This window comes from Lutra lutra, chromosome 10 (assembly GCF_902655055.1).
Source record: "Lutra lutra chromosome 10, mLutLut1.2, whole genome shotgun sequence".
NCBI classification, from domain to species: Eukaryota; Metazoa; Chordata; class Mammalia; order Carnivora; family Mustelidae; genus Lutra; species Lutra lutra.
In genome coordinates, this window is record NC_062287.1 from 111121881 (window position 1) to 111137776 (window position 15896).

At 59.9% G+C, this 15896-nt stretch overlaps 1 protein-coding gene and 1 long non-coding RNA gene across 7 annotated transcripts in view; one reads left to right on the forward strand and one right to left on the reverse strand.

Moving 5' to 3' along the window:
• The first annotated feature begins 463 nt into the window (after nt 1–463).
• ANO1 (anoctamin 1) overlaps nt 464–15896 on the forward strand; it is a 149866-nt gene continuing 134433 nt past the window's right edge. For 2 of the 5 annotated variants that reach the window (XM_047692221.1, XM_047692223.1), the window contains exon 1: nt 14793–15101. In XM_047692221.1, the coding sequence (XP_047548177.1) occupies nt 15044–15101 (58 nt within the window). In that variant the 5' untranslated portion in view covers nt 14793–15043. Of the gene's footprint in view, nt 607–14792; nt 15102–15896 lie in introns of those variants that run through there. The other 3 variants (XM_047692222.1, XM_047692224.1, XM_047692225.1) reach the window with 3 other exon arrangements.
• Nucleotides 11599–13750, reverse strand: LOC125078942 (uncharacterized). 2 transcript variants are annotated; one of them, XR_007121019.1, is made up of 4 exons: nt 13100–13750; nt 12721–12891; nt 11927–12060; nt 11599–11709 (listed from the first exon to the last, which is right to left on the reverse strand). It is a non-coding gene; the product is annotated as an uncharacterized LOC125078942 (long non-coding RNA). The 2 variants fall into 2 exon arrangements; XR_007121018.1 differs by having other exon boundaries at nt 12721–13750.

Here is a 15896-nt window from a genome sequence, read left to right on the forward strand (position 1 = left end):
ACAGTCACCTGTGGGCCTCAGCCCACCCCCAGAGAGATGGGGACACAACTTATCACTTGCAGGGTCGGGATGGTGTCCAGGGAGACGACGAATGTCAGGGGCCTGGCACCGCATAGGAAACAGAGGAGGCACTTAGGGAAGGGGATTTCTGAAGGGACTGTCGCTGGTGCGGGCTGTGAAATGGGCCCACACCTTCCGTGACTCTGACTTGACAGAGCTGAAGTCCTGTGGCTGAAGGGGGAGAGGGTCCCTGGGTGCCGACCCTCCCCTTCAGCAGATAACCCGGCCGAGGCGGACCCTGATGGGACGGGTCTCCCAGGTCCCCTGTCGAGGCTGGCTGAGGCCAGGCCCGAGGGTCCTTGGGGATCCCAGGGAAGTGTCCGAGTGTTAATGATTAACCCACGATTGGCACCTGGTGGCCAGTCCTCTTGCCCCGCTGACTCATTTTGCAAACCTGCTCACCCTGGGGAGTGGCCTCTGCCACCGTGCCTGAGATCCCAACGCAGAGCTGTTCTGGAACCTGCTGGGGAGCCGGCATCCACGAGAGGAGAGTGCGTGGTGGGGGTGCCCGGATGGAGGAGACCGCACTGGACCCCTTGCTGACCAGTAAGGAGCCGTGGGGTCTACGGCGGGGTGGGGGTCCGGGGAGCGCCGTGCACTGCCAGCCCCGTCGGCCCAGGCTGGACACCCGCTCTGCCCTCTAGATCCCCATGCATGTGGCTTCTGGGCAGTGCCTAGGTCCGCCGGCAGGGAGAGCACCCCCACGGTGGCAGGCCTGACCGGGGTAGGTTAAGGCAAGGAACCTTCCAGAAGGCAAGCCCCTCCTGAGAGCAGTAACCAGAGGCCCACATTCTCGGCTTTGGCACTGTTGACATCCGGGGCTGTCCTGTCCCTCGTCGTGGGGCCGTCCTGTGCACTGTGAGACGATCGGCCTCGTCTCTGGTCTCTACCCCTTACAGGCAGGAGCACCCCACCCTCGGGCGTGACCACCCAGAAATGTCCCCACACTGCCCGGAGTCTCTGGAGGGCCACCTGCCCCTGTCCCCTGAGAGCCCCCGGCCTGGATGGACTAATTCCCTCAGGGCTTCCTGCTGAGCCCTCGGGCTGTGACACCCCTGAGCCTCGAGGGGCCCTACGAGGGCGGCTATGATGCCAAGGCTTTGGGGCCAGACCCCTACATTGGACCCGACTCTCACTTATCCGCTGGGCCACCTAGAGCAAGCTGCTCCCCCTCTCTGTGCTTGGTTCCCTCCTCAGTAAAACTGGACTATTAACAGTGTCGAGCCCGAAGGAAGGGCATGGCTCCTACCAACGGCTGTTTCAATCCCATATTACACAAAGCTGGGGCCCAGAGAGATGAAGGCACCAGCTAGAGGGTCACCCAGCAGGTAGGGGCAGGGCTGTGAGGGGCCCCACCGCCTCTCTCCAGAGCCTCCTCTCGTAATCACGGAGCCTTTTGCTGCGGTGGAAAGAGGGGACATGGTACGGGGGCTGAGAATGAGGAGGCCAGCCCGCTCCCATCTGGGGCCTCGCCTCCGGTACGACGGGGAGTTTCCGTTCTGGGCAACATGTACTACCGTCTGCCTGATGAGGCACGGGGTTGGGGGGGGCTCTCACACGGCCGTCCTGTCCCCACCCCACCTCCCCTCCCCCACAACCCCACTGCCCCTCCCCTCCCCCACAACACCCTTCTCACCAGCTGGCCCTCATCCCTCCCTGAGGGGGAGGGAGAATAGTGAGCACCACATTCCTAGGCCATTAGTGTCCTGTCTGTGATTCTTAGACGGAGACCCTGATGGGGGTGGGGGGTGGGGGGGCCTCTGAGGCCCTTCCTGGCATCGGGGGCCGGCTGGGGACACGAGGGGCAGGACAGAGGGCCCTTCTGGGACAGAGCCGACCTCTCGTCTCATGGGAATTCAGCCACCAAGTCTAAGAATTGGGTCCGTCTGACCAGCCCCACCCTCTGTCCTGTGCTTAGTCCCCGAATGAATGAATGAATGAATGAATGAATGGCTTCACTGCATCTCCACTGCATGGATGGGTGACTGAACGGAGGAAGAAGCTTCCTTGGCTCCCCAGAGGGGACTCCAGCCGGGAGCAGGGGGCGGAGGGGGTGGGCTCTAGAGGCCCCCACTCTGTGCTTCCCCCTCAGGGATCCGAGGCTGGAGCCAATCGGGCAGCTCCCTCCCTGCGGACTGCCCTGGCCAAGGCCGGAACCGCCCCCTCCAGCCCAGGAGTGACCTGACGTCTCCAGGGCAGAGGGGGACAGAGCTAAGATTTGCAAAAATGAGTGAATTCACTGGGAAAGGACTCATTTTTATTCTTGGTTTGTTCTCCGAGTGCCAGAGAGTCAAGGCAGAGGAGGAGGGATGTGAATGAGGCATCAGACGTTTCCCGAGAAGCCCTCAAAGAGCTACAGAGAGTTGCCAAGTGTTTGTGACCCCCACGCTGAGATGGTCCGAGGACCCGTTTCCCACGAGGTAGTCCCCGGACGGCCATGCCGGAGCCGCGGTGACTCTGCTCTGCGGTCAGGGAGGCGGGCGCCCCGGGGGAGGGCCGGCCCGCGGCTCACACAGGAGGCAGGTTCCGGTCTAGGAATTCCGGGAAATGCCGCATCGTAGAGTGAATGCTTGAGCCATTAAGAAGCTGGAGGCAGGATGGAGAGGCTGCCCGAAACAGCTCCCAGCTGAGGGGATCCCCGCTCCTCTGTGGGACATGGGACAGCTGCAGGACTCAGGGGGACGGGCCCTGACCAGGCGCAGGGGTGCAGGGCTGGCAGTGAGAGGACACTCCCCTTCTCCAGAAGCACCCAGAGTCCTGTGGTTCCCTTTCCAGGGCCGAGTGTGGAGACTTTCTTCAAGGGTAGAGGCTGCGAAAGGTGGTCCGGGGGCCGCGGGGTCTGGTCTGCAGCCGGGGCTAGATCCCAGAGCCGGGTCTGCCTGGCAGGTGTGGCCTGGGGTGCGTCAACCTTTCAGCTCCTGACTTCCTCTTCTGCAAAATGAGCCTGGAACCCCCGACCCCCCACCCCCAGAGAACTGGAAGGACAGGGGACACAGGGCAGCCTTTTCCCTGGTGAGGCTCAGCGTCTGATGTTGTGTCTGGGAAGGGCCTCCCTCTGGCTATGGCCCTGTTTTGTCATCAAACATCCTAAGTATCTGACTCTACTGAGAAATTGTCCATCTTGTCACCAAGAGAAGCCATGAAATGCCACATAAGATCTCAGGGCAAGGAGGAAGAGGCAGCTCGGAGTTTGGGGAGACCCGACAGCAAGAAGGTGGCCGGAATGAGCTGGGTCACCCCCTCATCAGTCAGAGGAAGGGTCCCCAATGGGAGGTTCAGAATCACCATCAGCAGTAGTTTGGTGGGGGGTGCTGCCATGGTCTCAGGCTCTCGAAAAAGGCTCTGGCAACAGGAAATGCAGACAACCAGCAGGAGGAGCCGTGCGGTTGGGGGGGGGGTGTCCTGTGGGGGCTTCTCTCTGCGGAGGGGAACCTGGTCCGGGAGACATCACACATCAGAGCCAATGGGCCCGTGCACCCAGCTGTCCCAGAGCCTGACTGGCAGGGGAGCGATTTCTCAGAGTCGTGTCAAGGAACCTGGTTCTGCCCGAGTCTTCAGGGAGGGGCAGGCAGAGCTGGGCTGACAGCAGCCACAGTGGAGGGTGGCAAAGGCCTTCAAAGCATGCCCAGCCTCATCGATCAGACCTCCTGTGAACTCGCTGGGCTACAGTCTTGGCTGGCCTCGGAAGGCGAGGGCTATTTGCTTTAGCAATTATTTTAGGCAGCTTTGAAATGAAATGCTTATGTAAGTGGAGCTCAGTGACCTTGGACAGATCACGCCCCTCTCTCTGGGGCTCTTTCTTCATCTCTGTCATGATGAGGGACTTGCATAAACAGCCACCAAGAAAGGAAGGCCTCTGTTGGTTCTGCTGCAAGGGACAGAAAAGTTATCTTTAAAAAGGTGAGAGTGACTTTCTCTCACTGAGGCAAGTCCAGATGTAGGACTGTCAGGATCCCAGGACTGGTAGGGGGCTTCGTGAGGTCAATAGAGACCCGCGGTCCTTCTCTGAGGCTGCTCCACTGTGCTCAGTAAAGGCATCCACTTCATGACCCAAAATGGCTGCTTGAGCTCAAGCCATCAAGTCTGTATTCCAGCACTAGAGAGAGAAAAGACATAGAAAGGCGCTGTCCTCCCATGAAAGTTCTTCATAAGCTTTCATTCATTCTCACTGGCCTGAACCTAGTTCCATGGCTGCCGTGAGCGGCAAAGGAGGCTGGGACATGCGGCTTTGTTCGGGAGGTTACATGACAGCTAAAAATTAGTTCTCTTAAGAGAAAGGCAAAAAGTGAACACTAGGGGACAACCAGCGCTCTGTGGCATGGGTTCCAGAGGTTCCCCAGCCCTTGTCCTGGCCAGGGACTTAGTTCTCCCCTTCTCCCTCGGAGCCTTTCTCTCTCATCTGTAGGATGGGCTGTTGATCCCCGTGAGCTCGGCTGTGGGTAAGTGGCTCCCTGGAAAAGACAGGGGGCAAGCTGAGGGAAACCACTGGGGGGTTGGCCCGCTAGTGCCACGCCATCCTGGTCTACTGTGGGCAGACTGAGCCATCGTGCTGAGCGGGTGCGGGGACATGTGGGGACATACCCCGTGGCCCCGGCAGGACGCGGCACGCTGTGAATGCACAACACATCCAGTCACCAGGCGAAAGGCCCGTGATCCCCGCCTTCAATGCCTGTGCAAACTGTGAAACCCTGAGATTAACATGACGTGTGTCATCTTCCTAGAGCTGTAAAACAATTCCTGAAGACTGCCTCCTGTCGCTTTCACACTGCGTCGTGATAAAATATTTCTGTGTAAATACGCCGTATCCACATTGACCTGGGAATCTGCCTCGGGACAGGGTTGGTAAATCCAAGAGGATTCCCTGCTCTTCCTCAGCATTCCCGAGAGCATTAAGCTTGTTGCTAAAGCAGCAGCCGGCTGCCCTCAGGGCCTTTGCACGGCTGCCCACTGCCCAGGACGGTCCTCCCCTGATAGCTGCACAGCGCCCCGCCCTCCCGCGCTCAGGCCCTCGGGCACGCGTCCCTTCTTAAGCCCCGTCTGTAGCGGCTTGCTCTCTGTCCCTGCAGGCTGTGTCCTTTTTCCTCAAAAACCCCCGCTCACCAACATGATATCACTGCCTTTCCTTCTTCTCTGCGTAGAAAGATCTTCTCCTTTGTGGCAAAGATTTTTCTAAAGCCCTGTGCCCTCAGCACCTGAACCCATGCCAAGGAGCCGCTCGATAAATATTTATTGCCCGAAGTCCGCCACTTTTCTAAGTATTTTCTATGGGTCCTTGAAGACTCTGTTAAAGATAAAAAATACTTTTAATTCCCTGGTCTGGCAGCTCTGGGGAGACGTTCCCGGGGGGTGTAAGACGTCAGCCCACATGTTCTTACTGGAGCGTCTGCTTTCTGGATCGTCCCTTGTTCTAAAATGGTTTTAAGTTAGCTTACCGAGATTTTTTTTTTTTTAAGATCAATGTATTTATTTTAGAAGGGGGTGGGGGAGCGTGCAAGAGAGTGGGGAGGTGCGCAGAAGGACGGAGAGTCTCAAGCAGATGTCCCACGGAGCGCAGAGCCCGACGCGGGGCTCGATCTCATGACCCTGAGATCACGACTGGAGCAGAAACCACGAGTCAGACTGCGCCCTCCCCACCCAGGCGCCCCGTGTGATTTGCTGAGATTTAAAAACTTGCACAAGAAACACAATGATTTAGGAGATTGTACAAACAAGGAGGCACGGGGACAATAAAGTTCTGGAAATAGGGCACGTGCAGAAGGGCCGCTGTGGGCCAGACACGGAGTGTCCTACCCCGTCTTGCTCACCCACTCTGCACGACAATGTGGGAGCGGGCACCACACGGACCTCCATCTGACAAACGGAGACAGAGGAGAAGCGTGCTTGCCCAAGGTCGCCAAGCTGGCACAGGGCAGGGGCAGGGGTGCGTGTCAGCAGGCTCTTAGCCCACGAGAACCCCCGCCCCAAGCACTTGGCCCTGCACCCGATCGGAGAACGTGAGGCTCAACTGTGCATGGCCCATCACCCTAACCGCCTGCTCCAGGCACCGCCCCAAGTTGTCCCTGAGACCCCCAGCAGCCAATCCTAAAAGGAAACGGGAACCGCAGCCCCATTCAGACCATCCACAAAATACGACCGCGCCAGTGGCTCAGAAGGTAGGTGCCTGAGACCAGCAGGCTTCGGGGCACGAGGGCAGACATCACTTTCTGGGGCTCCGGGCCCCTGGCTGCAAGCAACAGAAGTCCACCGTGGTTGTCTGGAAAAGAACATGACAGATGGCCCCATAAGACGCGGGAACAAAGGGAAGGGCAAGTGTCCCCACTCCGTACCGTCATCGCAAGATTCCCTGGCACGGCCCACGGCTGCCACAGCCCCTGACCGCGCCCCGCGGCCCGAGGCAGTCCTCGCCATGCCCTCTCCGGAGCCAGGCCTGGCGCTCATGGGCAGGTCTGAGCAGCCACACCGGAGTCATGTGACCTCGACCCCCGCCACCAGGGAGCCGAAGCTGGAGGGCTGGCCACCACCTTACAGGAGAGGGGCTCTGTATTCCCCAGCATCACACCCAGGGGGGCCCGAGTGGGAAAGGGAGTTAGTGCCGGGCAGCCCTTCCCTAAAATGACCAAAGCCCACCCACCTCCCTAAGGAGACCCCAGGAAGACCTCCTCTGGCGCCCACGGGCTCTCACAGTCTGGGAAGCTGGGGGGTCAGGAGCTGGTGTCTTTCTGTGGAAACGAGGCCCCCGAGAGGAAGGAACTGAGCCAGACCCCAAGGGCAGGCCCCCGGACCTCCCTCTCGGGCCACTCGGGCTCCTTCAGCCCAGAGGCTCCTGGGTCCTGGGGTGCCCGGAAGGAAAGCCCCTCCTCCAGTCGCTGGGAGCGTGCACGCCTGTCTTGGGGCTTCCTCGTGCATGTGGCTGCTGCGGGATACCCGCCCCGGGCCACGCGCTCTCCCGGACGGCTGCTCCGGACGGGCTCTGGGTCCTTCCCCACAAGCCGCTGGGGGCTGTCCACCAGCTGGGTGACTTGCGCGGCAGGGCCGTCCGCGGGAAACCTCCTGGCTGGCAGGAGCACCGCGTGCGATCGATGTGTTTGTTTTGGTTTGTCCTGTTGTGTTTGGTTAATCAAGCCGTCCGCGTGGCCCGAGTCAAAGCCCCTTCCACGGTGCAGACTGAGCCCGCGCCATCCAGCCCGGGGACCCTCGCTCCCAGCTCCGCTCGTGCCCTGGAAGAAGGGCGGAGAAGGGGGAGATGCCCTTTCTGTGTTTGCTTGTCACCCACTTGGCCGTCAGAACAGAGGACTGGCTGGCTATCCCTCTGGCCTCTCCTGCGAGCAGAGGCTCCGACTCCGAAGGCTGCAGCCCTCTCCTCCGGCCCAGCCTCCCCCGGTGCTAGCTTGGGGGCGTCTCCTCGCCTCCTGTTGATCACCCGAGCCTCTGTGAACCGTCCTTTCATTACACCTGGTAGGGGCTAAATCGTGCCCCCAAAGTCCTATATTGAGAGTCCCAACCCCCAGCACCTGAGAATGTGGCTGAATCTGGAGCTGGGGCCTTTATAGAGGGGACTGAGGTGAGACGGGGGTTACCAGGGTGGCCCTGATCCAGTGTGACAGGGGTCCTTGGAAGGAGAGGGGATCAGGACGCAGACACGCATAGAGGGACATGAGGACACGGGGAGCACGGCTGTCCACACATGAGGAGGGAGGGCTCAGGGGGACCCGCCCTGCCCGCACCTGCATCTTGGACATTGGCCTCCAGGACTGGGGGACACCGAGCGTCTGTCCTGTGAGCCCCATCTGTAGCCCACTCTCCCCTGCTTCTCCAGGTCTGGGCAGAGCCATTGCCCAGAGTGGGAAGGCAGCACCCAGCTCTCTCACAATGCAATTAAATCCTTCGGGTTGAAGAGCCCAGGGGGGCTCGGACACCAGCTGACCTGTCACGTGGCCCCCGGAGCAGGTGATGATCTCAGAGTCCTGCCCGGCACACGCGCCCTGCGAGCCAATACCGCAGGAACGGTGAGTGCGTGGCAAAGGCTGAGCCATGCCCAAGAGGGCCCGGTCCTGCAGAATCTTCCCCAGCCCAGCGCTGAGAGCCCAGTGCGTGAGCCCTGCAAGGCCGCCTAGGCCTTAGGCAGAAGGATGCACACCCGAGGGGAGCAAGGGGGCGGCAGGGTTACGCTCTCCAACCCGGGTGCACCGGCCAGCCCACCACCCCCATCGGCCCAGCCCTGAGCCCTGAGGCTGCATTCGGAGACTTTAAAAGCAAACGTGTCAACGTGTCCTCCAGGAGGCAGAAGGGTGGCCTGGGGACATGCACTTACCCTCATCTTTTCAGGGACACTGGAAGCCGACTCCTGGTCAGGCCTGTCCTCTGAGACGATGGTGGCTTTGTGGGCCCCACCGCCCCGGGCACCGCGGGCAGCAGGTCCTCCCGGCTCTGAGCCCTTTGGAGATAACTGAGCTGGATTTTTCCTTCTCAGATTCCCTCCCAAGGTCTGGGAAAGCCTTATCTCGGGAGCCCGGGGGAGAAGAGGTTTTGTGAGCTGTCTCCTCTCATAGTGCCTGTCATTTGCATACTGTGGCCAAGGGGGAAGGGAACCTCGCCAAGGGAGGCTCAAGGAGCTGGGCTAAGAGCGGCTAGAGGGACGGTGGGGCAGGTGGGGGTCCCCAAGGACAGCTAGACCTGGTGTTTTCTTTCCCTGGGAATCCCGATCCCCCAACCCACACTGAAGAACAGGGTGAGGCCTGGAGACAAAAGTGCTCGCCTGGGCAAAGCCCCACAAGGACACCGAGGCCTCCCGTCCATTCTTACGAGGGCTCACCTTCCAGGCCGTCTGATGGGCCATCGTGCCAGGCAGGCCACCCTGATCAGATGACAGTGTCTCAAGTTTTTGTGGGCAAAGCACACAGCCTTAACAAGCAGACTCCCCGAGGGATGGCAGACCGACTTCTAGACTGTTCTGTCTTAACACCACACTCCAGGTGAAGCCGTCTTCCTATCCGGAAGTGTTTTGTCGTCGACGTCTGGTCATCTCCACAGAGGGAAGGCAGCTCGCCTTTGACCTTTTGGGGGGAAAGAAACTACCAGATGTGTTGAGTTACAAAGGGACTTTCTATATAAATCTACATCTTTGAACCACTTAAGAACATAGCCGGAACCCATAATCTCGCCTCTGGTTTGTGGCCAAGAGCCTTGGCACTGGTGTCATTTACTCTGAAAAAAAACCCAAAAAAACCCAGGCTGTATGTTCTTTGATGAGGCATCCAGCGCAAATATTTGCACCATTAATTAGAATCTGTTTAATTCCCAAAACTCGAGCGACAGGAGCGGCCTCTGAGGGTAAACAGGCCGCAGGAAGTTAGTCATACCTGGAAGGCTGTGAGTGGAGCATCTCCCTCGGGCCCTCCGCCCACCTCATCCCACAAACAAACAAACAGGCGGAAGGTTGAGGACAGGCCAAGGAGCCCCAGCCGGATTTAGGACACAGCACGTTAAAAGGCCTAAATAGAATGTTTTTCTATTGTTTCCATAGCCTTATTGTCCTGGTCGTAATGCGTTGAGTCCAAACAGAGGGTTAGCATGGTGCGGCGGAAAGCATTCTGGAGTCGACTAGAAGGTTCTAGAATCCACTGGGCAGCTGTGTGGATTCTGGCGAGTGGTTCTCTAGGCCCAGGTATCCACTTCCTCTGCTGTCAGCGGGGACGAGAACCATGTCCCCTACGGTTGAGGCAGCACAGATGTCAAACAGCAGACGGGAGGCCCGCATGGCCGTGGTACCCGAGAGCTCCGCGCCCGTGGCTGTTACTCCAGCCACAGCGAGGCTCACAGAACCTTGCCGTCCTGCACAGAAGCCACTATTTCTGGCATCTCCCCGGATGCGGCCTCCAGTCACAGGTGTGCCGCAAACCTACTTTTGGTGCAAAGGGAACCAGTTCTGGGCAGCACAGGGACTCGGGCAGCGAGGCCCTGCGGCGCCCAGTGTGGACACAGCTCAGTCTTCTTGGTCTCTCTTGGTCACTTGGAGAATGCCCCAGGCAAATCTCGGCTTGGTACCAGGAGGCCTGCCGCCCCCTCCGGGGTTTGGTTTGGGAGCATGGAAAGTTCTGGAGCTGGAGGGTGGTGACAGCCACACAATGTGCATGCACTTAACGCCACAGAACTCTGTCCTCCAACATGGCTGATGGTACCTTTCATATCCTGTGCATTTTACCGTAATTAAAAAATAAAAGTAACAATGAAAAGGTTATTAAGAAGTGAGCTGGGTTGAAGAAAATAGGAAGGAGGATCCCGGGTCCGGCTCAAATCGGGCCATGGGAAGGGATGGCCAAGGTCTGGGCAACTCGGGGTTTCCAGCCTAGAGCCCAGGGCTCGGCAGGGGCTCCGGGCTCCGGACCAGGCTGTCTGGGTTTGAGTCCCCGGCCCGCACTCACACCTGTGTGCCTCCCGCGCTCTGAGCGCCGGGCTCCTCACCTGGAAGGGGGGATGGAACGGAAGGAACCACAGGGAGCTGATACTTATCAAGCATTTGGAACGGGGCCGGCACCCAGTAAGTGCTGTTTTAGTGCTTCATAAATAGACAGACTCCGGAGGCGAGCGCGGGCAGGTGGCTCGCCGGGTCTGGGGGCCCCTCTGCTGGCTAAGCCCAGGGAGACAGACGCCCTCCGGAGGCTGACCCCCTGTGTCTGCCGTCGGGAGCCAAAGGGTGTCCAGAAGCCTGCGCTTCCTTCTCCCCAGCTGGGCTGTCTGCACCGCTCAGCCTTGCCCGGGACCCTTGGCTTTAATGGGGCTTTAATGGGACCCCCTTGGAAGCAGCCCCAATGTCCATCAGTGGGCACATGGGTCAACAAACGTGACAAAGCCGCACCACGGAATATCACTCAATCACGGAAGGGAGCGATGTTCTGATATATAACACGGATGAACCTCGAGAAAATTATGAAAAAGAAATCATGTGTGAACACCGTTAAGAAAAAAGAAACAGTGTGAGAGGAGCAGTGACCACAAGGATGCGGAATGTCCAGGTCAGGGCCATCCACGGTGACCAGGAACAGCCGTGGCTGAGGCTGGGGAGCACCGTGGGGAGAGCTGCCACGGGGTGTGGGGCTCTTCCGGGAGGGATGGAATGTTCTGGAACCAGACAGTGGCGAAGGTCGCACATCAAGAATGTACCAAACTGTCCACTTTGAAGTGGTTCATTTCATGTCATGTGGATTTCACTTCATCCCATTGTGTTTTTTCTTTTTATCTTATCAAAAGCCTCACCCTGTCCTGCCAAGGGCAGCCCCCCAGAGCTCTGGTCTTATCTGGCCACACCTTCTGCCTTGTCACTCACCGGATGCCCCCCACCTGCCAGGCTGGCCTGCTTCCTCCCGCTGCCCCAGCTCTGCATCTCCTCCTGGCCTCTGCCCTAAAGCCCCCCTCCATCCAGAGAAAGCCACCCTCCCTCTGTTGGCCTACAGGTCAGGGGCCACCGCCAGCCCCCAGCTTTGCTGGGTGCGACTTCCACCATGTGGTCCTGCCTTTGTGACCCCAGCATGACACAGACAGCAGCACCCCTCCAAACCACCCTTACAACTCACCAGGTTCTGGGCTGAAAGCTGGATCCTCTTCCAAGCTTTGCAAAACCTCTCGAAGAAGCAGCCTCTGCCAAGGTCCTTCCTGTAGAGACACAGACTGAGGTTCCAAGAAGCAACTGTCCAAGCCTGGGGTCCCTTTGTGACCCACTGTGAGGCCCCAGGCTTGTCCCTTCCGACGGCACACCAGCTCTGGGGCCAGGGCCTCCCTTGCTCATCATATACCCCACCCTCCGCCAACCCTGAGTCAGGGCCCTACCCATAGCAGGTGCTCCAAGCCCCCGGCTGAACTGAGAACAGACCTCCTGAGATCACAAGAAGCCACTGTTTGAACGACCCATGACCGTGTCTGTATTCAGCGGATGGATGACAGTGGGGACAGAATTTACGTGGCCTTCGGGCGTCTCCTGGCTTCTCCAAGGGTCCTCCTGGGGAACTGCGGGGGATACACTGAGTTCTGCAGAGGGGGTGGCTTTAGGCGCTGTGACACTCAGCCAGTCAAGTGAGCTCTGGCCTCTGAACTGCTCCTGAGCGGCGTTTGGGAGCTGTGGAGACCCCAAGTGCTGCTGGCCTCAGTCGTGGGCTTGTCCAGTGTCTCCGAGGAGGCCCCAGAGTCTCTAGTACGGCCCTCCTGTGTGATAAGGCCCGGCATCGGGGAGACTGAGCCTGTCCCAGTGGTCTGGGCCTCACCCTGCAAAGCCTATTTTAAACCTGGGCCAACCCCAGGGTAGGAGCACTGGCCCCGGCCTCGCTGGGAGCTGCCTCCTCCACTGCCCTCCCTGCCTCACCGCCGAAAAGGGAAACCATGTCCCATAATTACAAGCATGGAGTGGCGTGATTATCCCCGTACCCTATAATGATGGCTGTGACAGAGGCGTGCCACCTCCCCACGCCAGTCCACTTGTCCGGCTCTGCTTTTGATGTAAACATCTTCCCGACGCAGGCAGGATGCTCCTGACTGCCGGGGCTCCCGCAAAATGGGCTGGGGGAGCCCCTGGGGCCCCTCCTCCTGGGGCACACTCTGCCCGCTCAGACCCCGCGAGAGTCCCCCTTCTCCCCTGCCTGCCATCGTCCTGGCACAGCACCGTTTACCAACTTCACAGCCGAAGCCAATCTTTGCAGAAATGAGCGAGTTCAGGTATTTACTAAAATATCTTTTTCAACTGGATTGGATCAAACATCGTTTTAAACAGTCTGGAGCTCCGGCCGGCTTTCCTGCATATGCAGGAGTCGGCAGCAGGCCGAAGGGTTTCACATCAGAGCACAGCTTAACCGGAGCCAAGGGGATGAAAAGAAGAAAAATAGCTTTAGCTGGAATGAATCAACATCTATTAATGGCTGTTTAACATATTTCTGCTAATAATAAGGCATTAAATAATGTGCATTTGAACGTTGCCTAAATATACAATAGGCCAGCCCTGCCCCCCCAGAAAGGTAAACAATGACGGCTAAAAACAGCTCTGGTACCTATTTACATTTTTCCCCCCTGAGCTTTTTTGGTTTATAGTTCATGGTTCCAGGGGTTAGAACTCTAACATTTTCTCTGTGTATTTATACAACTGGGCTGGTGGCATGTACCACATTGGCCATCAGACTCTTCCAAGAAAAATGAGTCTTTATCTCCGCTCCTGCACGGTGGTGGGTTGGGCCAGAGGCAAAAGCTCTGTGAAGTCCCTGTGGCCCCAGCCAGGGCCCCCCACTCTACTTGACTGCCATCCACCCTCCTCCGCCCCCCAGGGACAGGCACCTGGGGTACTCAGCCCACACCTTTTGGAGCTTTCTGGAAACTCCTCATGGGATGAGCCTTCAAATCCCACCCGGGGCGGGGCCTCGGCTCCCAGCTCCTCAGTGCAGACTGCAAACAAGATAAATACTAAAGACCACAGCAGGTGACCCTCCTCCCTCCCAGGCTGGGAGGGGGAAGGCTTGACTCTCCTCTCTGTGCATAAGGCTTTGAGTAGGGAGCAGGGAAGGATGTTCGGCGGGACACATTTCTTTTCGGTTTTGCGGCTACTACCAGTGAGCGTTTCCCCCCAGGGCAGGCCTGTGGGGTTCAGGGAGGGCAGGCCGTCCTCAAGGATGCATAGATTCCTTGCCTGTGAACAAAGTCGGGCCCCCGGGGGGGACTGGGTCTGTCTCCACCTGAGGCCAGCCACAGCCGGTGGCTTGTGGGCTGTTATGTGGCAGGTGGTCTGCAGTTCTGGACCAGGCAGGAGCCTGGTTCCTCCTTGGGTGCAAAGTGCGAGGCGACCTTCCAAAAGGCCAGGCTGCCCCCCATCCTGCCACCACCCATGCCATGGTCAGGGAGCGGCTTTCGCCGTTGGTCTAGGCCAGCTCTGCCCCGAGTTTACTGTGTTTATCCCGGGGTGTCAGGGGTGTGGGCTCGTGGCCACAGGAGGCGAGGAGCCTGCAACTCTCCCAGCTCTCCACGGTGCCTGCATCTCTGCTGCCTCGGCGGGCACTGAATCGTGCAGACCTTGCTTCCTAAACACAAGCAGGGCTGCAGAGTGACACCTGCCCTCCCCACCCCTCCAGCCCTCAGCCGGCCTGGGGGTGTGGGTCAGAGCCCCCGCCCCTGCCAAGTTCTCTTTGCCTTGCTTAACTACAGTCCTCAAAGCGCCGCCGCCCCACCGGGGACAATTCACACTTTACCCAGATACCCAAGTTCTGCACAGGCTGGGGGTTCAAGCTCAGGCCAGGCACTTGCCCTGCAAACCCCATATCTCCTTCTCATCCCTGGGCTTGCCTCCTCCTCTCCGGACAAAGGGCCGCAATGATGAATTAGGGTCCCGCCGCCCGAGGGAGGGGGCCGAGTACCCTCCACTGAGGCTGAACCCGGGCCACCCACGCATCTGCGCAGGCAGTGCCCTCTTTCTCTCGGGGCTGGGTCTCTGCCCCCCACCCCCATCCCCGCCTGGGGCCCTGGCTGGGGGCGCCGCGCACGGCCCCCTGGGGCCCCACTGGCCGCCCCGACTGATACGACGGTCCGGGCGGGTGGAGACGCGGCCGGTGGAGCAGGAGGCCGGGGGCGGGCCGGGCCCGCGGGCCGAGCGCCGAGGCTCTTCAGCGTCCCGCGCCAGCGCTTGGTGTCCGGGTGGCGGCCGGGGCGTCGCGCTGCGCGCGGGGCGGGGCGAGGGCGGCGTCCGCAGGTAGCCCCGGGGGCGGGGAGGGCGGCGGGACCCCCAGCCCAAAAAGCCCAGGGGGAGGAGCGGCGCGGCGGCCGTGCGCGAGGGCGGCCAAGTTGGGCTCCGGCGCGCGCGGCTTCGCGTCCTGCGTCTGGGAGGAGGAGGGGGACGGTCCCCTCCCAAGCTGGGCTCGACCCTCGGAGCCGCCGAAGACCTCAGGGGGTGACTTTGTCGCCCCCTCTCCTGGACGCCGCGCGTCCGGGGCGCACCGGAACCGGGCAGCTCAGCCACGCCATGCTGGAGGGCGACATCGACCTCGAGGGGCTGTCCCCCAAGGAAGCCCCTGCAGCCCGTGAGTATCTGGGGGCAGCGGCGGGGGGGGGGGGGCGAGGGACCCTGAGCGAGGCGGCGTTGGCGTCGGGACGCCCGGGGACAGCCGCTTCCCCGGGACTGAGCGGCGCACGAGGGGCAGGAGGAGACGGGACACCGGTGTCCGGTGGCGGGGCCCGGCCCCATGGTGCTCCCTGGTGAGGGGCGGGGGAAGGGACCTCGGTCTGCGACGGCAGGTCACTGGGGTCAGCCACGGACAAACAGACGGCAGATGGACCACCGGGACCCGGCCGGGGGCAGGCATCTGCCAGGCCGGCCGTGCGTCCCCAGTCCCGGGAGAGCATCTCCCAGCCGTGCGGCGTCCGTGCCCCGGCGGATGGAAGCTTTTCGGATGTTTTTACAGGCGCTATTAATACACATAATATTTCCGTGCTATTTTGGAGATTTATTTGCGATATAAAGTAACTCCTATGACTTGAAGTCATCATGGAAACTGCGGGGGACTGCGGGGGGGACACTAGGGGGGTCAGACAAATGAGGTCTGACTGGAGTTGGGAGGGGGAGTCCCTGACTTCCTGGGCCCCTCCCTGCGCATAAATCACGACCCTGGATATTTTTATACCAATAATTTTAAAATAAATGACCCAAGCAGTGTTTCCTGGATGATTTTCCCTCCCAGTTCAGAGGTTATTGAATAAAGCCGGGAGCCAGCGGGACAGTGGCTACGGGGTGAGCCCCACCCTCGGGAGCGCCCTGGGTGGGATAGTGCGCCCTACAATCAGAATGCCCCCCCAGAACTGGGAGCTGCTAACTATAG